General features: G+C 43.3%; 1 protein-coding gene across 1 annotated transcript in view; it reads right to left on the bottom strand.

Annotated features, from left to right (window-relative positions):
- Nucleotides 1-684: 684 nt before the first annotated feature.
- Nucleotides 685-9,012, bottom strand: part of LOC139268296 (rasGAP-activating-like protein 1) — a 328,378-nt gene continuing 320,050 nt past the window's right edge. The window contains exons 21-22 of the mRNA XM_070886357.1: nucleotides 2,219-2,298; nucleotides 685-830 (exon numbers count right to left, since the gene is read on the bottom strand). Coding sequence (XP_070742458.1) covers nucleotides 685-830; nucleotides 2,219-2,298 — 226 coding nt within the window. The remainder of the gene's footprint in view (nucleotides 831-2,218; nucleotides 2,299-9,012) is intronic.

The raw sequence follows: 9,012 nt of genomic DNA, 5'->3' as shown, positions 1-9,012 counted from the left end.
GGAACAACATGACAACCTTTGCCAGCAACAAAATAATGCTGCAATTAGCTGTGATTCCACTGAACCAGTTTTGAGTGGCGCAGTGGTGTCTTGGCAAGCTGACGTACATGTCTGTGGAGCGGGCCCGCCATACAGACGCTTGGTCTCAACATCTGCTTGTGTTGTACAGTTTCACAGACATTTATTGTTTTTGGTTTCCTGTGGTACAATTACAAGTTACCGGAGACAATGCACAGAACCGAAACATCTTCTCCAATGAACAGACAGGAAGGTGTTCAGAATGTAGACACTGCTGCTGCACTAAAAGGTGCTTGTCCTCCGCTTCCTTGTGTTAAAAGCAGATGAAATCCCTTTCCTAATTTTAAATGGCAAGAAATCAGCAACTTTCCCCCGAAGTTGCTTTGGATATAATGACAATTCCTCTTGCCTAAATATTTTACAACAATTTACGTGATAACAATGCAGCTCATGAAAGATAGTCTGAGCCCCCCGCCTCCCCCCCTCCCCAAGTTCTCCGTGTCATTCACTGGCACCCGCATGTTTGTGTTTCAATTTGCTGAGAGTTGAATTGTTTAAGTCGCTCTTATTAAATCCACTGTACATCTAGACCGGTCTGTGGCACATTGCACAAAGCGCACGAGCTGTGATATCTCAAGATGTCTAGCCACAATAAATCAGGGTGACTCAGGGAACTAACATCTCCTTGGCCTGGTCCTCTTTCTCTCTGCGCTCGAATGCCTGATGAGCACGTTCAAGGTCTTGTATGACATCCAGCAGTCTGGCTGCTGCCGCCATCCTGCGATCATGAAACGAGCGACACTTCTCCACTCCTGCTGTGTGTGAGAGTTTTTGATTTGTTAGTTATGAGGTCCCAGCATTGCAATTCAACCTAATCAAACACTATTACACAGTCCCCCAATGTAACATTTGGAGCAAAACAATTTTACCGCATTGCCAGTAATAAGTATTAGAAGTAACGTGTTAAAGACTATAATAACTTTGAATTTTAAAACCATGGCATATTTAAAGCTTTGATTGCTGGAGTACAAAGCTGGCTCCAGTCTGACGTTGACCCAGATTGAGAGCGCCGTCTCCATTTCGGTTTGTCTGTTTGGATTTTCAAAGTGGAAACTTTCACATTGGTATGTTACTGCGATATTTTGCATGTTATATTTTAAAAATACTTCCTTCAGAACCTACAGCAAATGTGCCAATGGATTTTTTTTCTTTTAAAAGAATTGCTCTGGTCACTGTGTGTCGTGACTTTGTAAGTGACTGAAAAAGAGAATCTTTATGACTTCGCCACGCATAGTGACCAGAGAAATCCACCCCCCTTTGTTTCCCATTGTTTGCGGCCACATTCACCCCACCCCCACGAGCACCACTCACATCCAGCACCCTGAAAGAATGTCTTGTCTGATCTTAAGCCAGCACCTCCTGGGGACTGGCTATCAGAGAGCGTTGTTCAAGAATGGGAAGCCAGACCTTGCCGGGCTTTTCCTATCTCTGGATAAAATGCCTCACAATTGTATGCCAGCAAGCTCGAAAAGAACAAATGAAACTCGAACGGTGAAGAAAAGCAATATTAAGTATGAACTTACTGTCATCTGTTTGGAACTGAACCACCAGTTTGACTGGATTTTCTCCCTCTCAAAGAACCTAACAGAATCCCACAAGTCAGCTATAAAATCTTTTCCCACACACTGCGCAAGTAGTCACTGGCTTTACTTACATTAATGGTTTGGCCATGCACTAATGTCTAGTCAGATAGCATCATCACTGCCCCTTTCATTCCATAGGTTCAAAGAAGCAATAGAACTGCTTGCCAGCTCTAAGGGATATATAAATTACTTTTTTTTTAAAGAAGGAAATACTGCGGGCTGATTTGAAGGCACATGTCCAATTTTAAAGTTCTGAGGACAGTTCTAAACAGTTTTTTTTTGGTTTATGGTATCACTCGGACCCTATATAGAATTAGTTTTAAGTGCAGTATAATTTTATAGGCTATTGACAACAGATTTAATTTTCAGTCAATACACCTTTGAAATATTTTTGTCACATAACCTTTTATAACAGAAACAGTAATCAAAATGATAGTACTAGTGCAACATTTACTAGTTATAGTAATAGAAATAATATTTACTAATTCTAGAAAAAAAATTGGCTCCTTGAATAATAAATCTTTCCAATGTGTTTGTTAATGTTGAGAGGTAACTACCTTCCTTAATGCCATCACCGTCCATTCTTTCCTCCTGGTCCATCACTGTTCCTGCATCTGAAGATTCAAGGTACTTCTTTCTAAAAACAGAAAACAGGAAACTAAGTTACTAAAGTGTGCAAGTCTGAGTATTGTATTATGTTTATAACACAATACAGTACTTCTATTTTCATTTTATTGAAATCATTTCCAAATGACAAGTAAGATTGTCTTTTACAGTTCATGAATTAATTATTGCTGCTGCTCTCAGTTCAAGTATGTGTTCATACTGTCATCAATGAGAAAAACAAGCAGCACTTCACAGGGGTAAAAAGCCACACTTTATAGAGGCAGTGCCATCTTTTTCGCTGAGGAGGGAGAACAAGGGACAGAGCCACTTATAATTTTCATCATGATAATTTTAGATGCAAATTACAATATTTCCAACATATACTGGCATTTTTGATATGCAATGATACATTTCAACGTACAACTATGTTAATATAATAGTGTTTACCAATCACACAATAAAGTTCTCCCAATTTTTATAAGGACAGTACCCCTTTAAATTTAAATTACTATCAATGAATGCTTCACTGAACCATTTCAGTCTCATTTTCTAACTAATAGTTAATCATTGCTATTAAGACAAGGGTTTACGTTTCATTATTTTACTGTTAATATACCAGTTTTTCACTGTAGTGAATGGGTTGTAACTTAGAGGGAGGAAATTTAGAAATAATAAATTGAATAGTCACAGATTACTTTAAAAAAATAATTTAAAACTTCAAGGCATTTTGAATTGCTGCTCTATCTGCAATGACTGGTAAAGTACTGACCTCTAGTGGTATAATCTATGGTTTCAATTTCCTCACATTTCTGGGCTAGTATTTTTAGTCTTCGTAGAACCACCTGAGCAACAAGCATGATCGATCACGCTTTGCCAAGTGCTTCCTGTGTTCATTCATTCAAACAACATGACTATGGCGGGAGAAATCAATTCCTGTAAATTACAACAGGAACTTGCGACAATGGAGTCACCTTTCTCCAATAAGTGAATTATAAAAACACAATCTAACATTTCTATTGTCAGCTGCATCTTACAGTTTACTGTTATATCACCAACGATGTCTCTGCAAGATCCTGCAAATCCAAATGGAGGATAGATGCACCAACATCAGTGTTCTCCATCAGGCCAACATCTCCAGCACTGAAGCACTGACCACACACGACTAGCTCCACTGGGCGGGCCACATCGTCCACATGCCCAACACAAGACTCCCAAAGCAAGCGCTCTACTTGGAACTCCTACACAACAAGCGATCCCCAGGTGGGCAAAGGAAACGTTTCAAGGACACCCTCAAAGCCTCCTTGATATAGTGCAACATTCTCACCGACACCTGGGAGTCCCTGGCCAAAGACCACCCTAAGTTAAGGAAGAGCATTCGGGAGGGCGCTGAGACCTCGAGTCTCGTCGCCGAGAGCATGCAGAAAACAAGCTCGAGTCTCGTCGCCGAGAGCACGCAGAAAACAAGCGCAGGCAGCGGAAGGAACGTGCGGCAAACCAGACTCCCCACCCACCCTTTCCTTCAACGACTGTCTGTCCCACCTGTGACAGAGACTGTAATTCCCGTATTGGACTGTAGTCACCCGAGAACTCACCTTTAGAGTGGAAGCAAGTCTTCCTCGATTTCGAGGGACTGCCTATGATGATGATGATTATGATGACAGTTTACTGTAACTAAAGGTATTCACACGAATACTTTTGTATTATGTTATGAGGAGCATCGTCCTTACTGCAAACCTGAGAGCCTGTTTTCTCATTCCCACTGCTGGTGCTCGCGGCACAGCAGGAAAGATAAGCACTGGGAAATCAGGCGGAGAACCCATAATACACCATATGCATAATTGCAGGGAAAGCGTAAAGTGGAAAAAGCTTTGACTGAAAACAGACAAGCTTCATTGTAACGTGAAAATCAATGGTAATGTGGATAAATGTGAGGTTATCCACTTTGGTGGTAAAAACAGAGAGACAGACTATTATCTGAATGGTGACAGATTAGGAAAAGGGGAGGTGCAACGAGACCTGGGTGTCATGGTACATCAGTCATTGAAGGTTGGCATGCAGGTACAGCAGGCGGTTAAGAAAGCAAATGGCATGTTGGCCTTCATAGCGAGGGGATTTGAGTACAGGGGCAAGGAGGTGTTGCTACAGTTGTACAGGGCCTTGGTGAGGCCACACCTGGAGTATTGTGTACAGTTTTGGTCTCCTAACCTGAGGAAGGACATTCTTGCTATTGAGGGAGTGCAGCGAAGGTTCACCAGACTGATTCCCGGGATGGCGGGACTGACCTATCAAGAAAGACTGGATCAACTGGGCTTGTATTCACTGGAGTTCAGAAGAATGAGAGGGGACCTCATAGAAACGTTTAAAATTCTGACGGGGTTAGACAGGTTAGATGCAGGAAGAATGTTCCCAATGTTGGGGAAGTCCAGAACCAGAGGACACAGTCTAAGGATAAGGGGTAAGCCATTTAGGACCGAGATGAGGAGAAACTTCTTCACCCAGAGAGTGGTGAACCTGTGGAATTCTCTACCACAGAAAGTTGTTGAGGCCAATTCACTAAATATATTCAAAAGGAGTTAGATGAAGTCCTTACTACTAGGGGGATCAAGGGGTATGGCGAGAAAGCAGGAATGGGGTACTGAAGTTGCATGTTCAGCCATGAACTCATTGAATGGCGGTGCAGGCTAGAAGGGCCGAATGGCCTACTCCTGCACCTATTTTCTATGTTTCTATCTATGTTTCTATGTAATAATATGCAGATGGGCACACATACAATCTTCCACAAATGTTGATGCACTGGGCGATAGTCCGCCTGAATAAAGCAGGCATGGCCGTTTAAAGGGAGACTTGGGATGTCTGAGTTCTGAGATTTGACACCGCAATTTGAGTGGAGATTTGTGGTGCATGGGATTTTGTTTCTGCTCTCTTCATGTCAGGCTTTCTAAAAATGATTTTGAGACAAGGGTTTTAACTGCAATATTTTTAGTTCCATCACCTATAATTTGCAACATGGGCAGTCCATTGTGAGTCCCATAATTGTTGGTTTATTCAGAGAAAAATGAGAAGGAAAGGAGGGATGGCAGGCAGGTCACATTACATGGGATAGACTTCCTGCACCTGCCATCACCCACAAACAGGATGAAGCACACCTACCTTGCCATGTCTGAGGAAAACTGCCTGATTCGAGAGGCAATGACACAGTTGTGTCATTTTCTAGAAGCTGTCCTCTAGCTAATCCCCACCACAGAGGCGGGACAGTCAGTGGCCATCAAGGTGATTACAGCCCTCAACCTTTATGCCTCAGGTTCCATAGCGGACATAAAACAACATTAGCCAAATTACAGCATGCAGAGACATCAGCAGGTGACTGATGCATTGTACACCAATCAACTTCATCCTATTTCCCACGCAGACTGAGAATGAGCGACCACTGCATTTTTTGCATGACAGGGTTCACCAAAGCGTGATTGACGGCTTCATGCAGCACTTCAGGCTTTTACATACACGTCTTGACTTTCACGAACTACACAGCATAAAAGTGCAGGTCGTCCGTGACCATCAAAACACATCGTTGAAGTGGATGCCCACTCCCCAAGCAGCAGTTATTTTTTTTAAGGGGGTCCATGGTGCCAAGATTATTCAAGCAATGAAGAAAAGTGCAAGTTGATTTCTGGAGACTAAGGCTACCATCTTGAACACCATCTTGGGCAGTGTCCAACCATCTTCAGCTGCTTCATCAATGACCTTCCTTCCATCATAAAGTCAGAAGTCGGGATGTTCGTTGATGATTGCACAGTGTTCAGTTCCATTCGCAACTCCTCAGATAATGAAGCGGTCCATGCCCACATGCAGCAAGACCTGGGCGACATTCAGGCTTGGACTGATAAGTGGCAAGTAACTTTCACGCCACACAAGTGCCAGGCAATGACTATCTCCAACAAGTGAGAGTCTAACCACCGCCCCTTGACCTTCAATGGCATTACCATCATCGAATCCCCCACCATCAGCATCCTGGGGGTCACCATTGACCAGAAACATAAATATTGTGACTACAAGAGCAGGTCAAAGGCTGGATATTCTGCAGTGAGTGTCTCACCTCCAAACTCCCCAAAGCCATTCTTTCCAACATCTAGAAGGCACAAATCAGGAGTGGAATACTCACCACTTGCCTGGATGAATGCAGCTCCAACAACACTCAAGAAGCTCAAAACCATCCAGGACATAAGAAATAGGAGCAGGAGTAGGCCATTTGACCCCTCAAGCCTGCTCCGCCATTCAATGACATCATGGCTGATCTTCTACCTGCACTATCCACATATCCCTTGATTCCCTTAATATCCAAAAATCTATTGATCTCTGTCTTGAATATACTCAACAACTGAGCCTCCAGGGATCTCTGGGGGTAGAGAATTCCAAAGATTCCCCACCCTCTGAGTGAAGAAATGTCTCCTCATCTCACTCCTAAACGCACAACACCTTATTTGAGACTGTGACCCCTGGTTCTAGACACCCCAGCCAGGGGAAACATCTTCCCTGCATCTACCCTGTCAAGCCCTGTAAGAATGTTGTATGTTTGAATGAGATCACCTCTCATTCTTCTAAACTCCAGAGAATATAGGCCTAGTCTACTTAATCTCTCCTCATAGGACAATCCCCCCAACCCAGGAATCAGTCTGGTGAACCTTCATTGCACTTCCTCAATGGCAAGTATATCCTTCCTTCGGTAAGGGGACCAATACTGTACACAATACTCTAGGTGTAGTCTCACCAGGGCCCTATATAATTGCAGTAAGACATCTTTACTCTTCTCCTCACATCCTCTTGTAATAAAGGCCAACATACCATTTGCTTTTTTAATTGCTTGCTGTTCCTGTAAGTTAACTTTCAGTGATTCGTGTACAAGGACACCCAGATCCCTCTGAACCCCAACATTTTCTAATCTCTCACCATTTATAAAATACTCTGCTTTTCTATTTTTCCTACCAAAGTGGATAACTTCACATTTCTCTGCATTATATTCAATTTGCCATATTCTTGCCCACTCACTTATCCTGTCTGTATCCCCTTGAAGCTTCTTTGCATACTCCTCACAATTTACATTCCCACCTAGATTTATATCATTAGCAAACTTGGATATATTACATTTGGTCCCTTCATCCAAATTATTGATGTAGATTGTGAATAGCTGAGGCCCAAGCACTGATCCTTGTGGTATCCCCACTAGTTACAGACTGCCAACCCGAAAATGACCCGTTTATTCCTACTCTCTATTTTCAGCAAAGCAGCCTGCTTGATTGGCACCCATCCACCACCTTAAACATTCACTCCCTGCACCACCGGTACACTGTGGTTGCAGTGCATACCATCCTCAAGATGCACTGCAGCAACTCACCAAGGCTTTTTCAGCAGCACCTCCCAAACCTGCGATCTCTACCTCTACCACCTAGAAAGACAAGGGCAGCAGGGGCATGGGAACACCATCACCAGCAAGTCCCCCTCCAAGTTACACACCATCCTGACTTAGAAATATATTGCCGTTCCTTCATCGTCGCTGGGTCAAAATCGTAGAACTTCCCCCCACCCGCCACTTACAGCACTGTGGGAGTACCTTCACCACGGTTCAAGAAGGTGGTTCACCACCACCTTCTCAAGGGCAATTAGGGATGGGCAATAAATGCTGGCTTTGCCAGCGACGCCCACATCCCAGGAATGAATAATTTAAAAAAACCTCTGAGACAGCCGTGATCAGCAGTGGAGCGCAGATACTATGAGGCTCATACAGCCACTAAGACCACCACTAAGCAGCACTTTAGATGTTTGGAGAGATCTGGAAGGGTGGGGTGTTCCTGCAAAATTGCAACTGTTTCATTAATGTCTGTCAGGAAAGGGACCCTGCCACCCATCTATCTGCTCTGTCCTAAACAACACTCCAGTCTCCAACCAGACGGTTGCAAGACATTCAGTTGTCAAAAGACAAGAGGTGACCCACCATCTCCTGAGGGCAACTAATGGGCATTACCAGTATTGCCCACATCCTGAGAATAAATCATTTACAAAAAGAACAAAAGACAGGTGAGTCACTCAGCTTCTTGCAGCTCTAAGAGGGCCACTGGAATAGCCTAGCCACTCAAAGAATGGGGTGCGCTGGGTGGGTGACCCAAAGAGACGAACAAAAATATATTTTGAAAAGGGGAAGAAAGCAAATTTTTGTAGCACAAAAGCAAAATACTGCAGATGCTGGAAATCTGAAATAAAAACGGAAAATGCTGGAAATACTCAGTAGGTCAGGCAGCATCTGTGGAGAGAGAAACAGAGTTAATGTTTCAGGTCGATGACCCTTCGTCAGAAGCGATGGCCTTTCGTCAGAACCTTCTGATGACCTGAAACGTTAACTCTGCTTCTCTCTCCACAGATGCTGCCTGACCTGCTGAGTTTTCCAGCAAATCCTTATAGCATTGCATGTGTCTGATCCACCCGCTTGCTGTGGCGATCTAGCCATTTTCTTTGTCATCTGAAGGCAAATCTATTACTTTAAAGTCAAACTTCTGGTAAGCAAGCTAGCTTTTGTAACTAATGTATGCTGTATGTTCATTCCTACTGAGGGAATATACATAATGAAAAACCAGCATGCATTTAAGTATAATGGCCTGCGCCACTCTGCTACTGAAGTTAAAATAGAAAGTCTTAGAGATTCTGCACTTACTGTGCGCATGTTAGAGCATTTAGATGGCACTAGTATGTTGCATTG

Source organism: Pristiophorus japonicus, chromosome 8 (assembly GCF_044704955.1).
Source record: "Pristiophorus japonicus isolate sPriJap1 chromosome 8, sPriJap1.hap1, whole genome shotgun sequence".
Taxonomy (NCBI): Eukaryota; Metazoa; Chordata; class Chondrichthyes; family Pristiophoridae; genus Pristiophorus; species Pristiophorus japonicus.
Note: the sequence above shows the minus strand (reverse complement) of the source record. Positions and strands in the feature narration are given on the sequence as shown.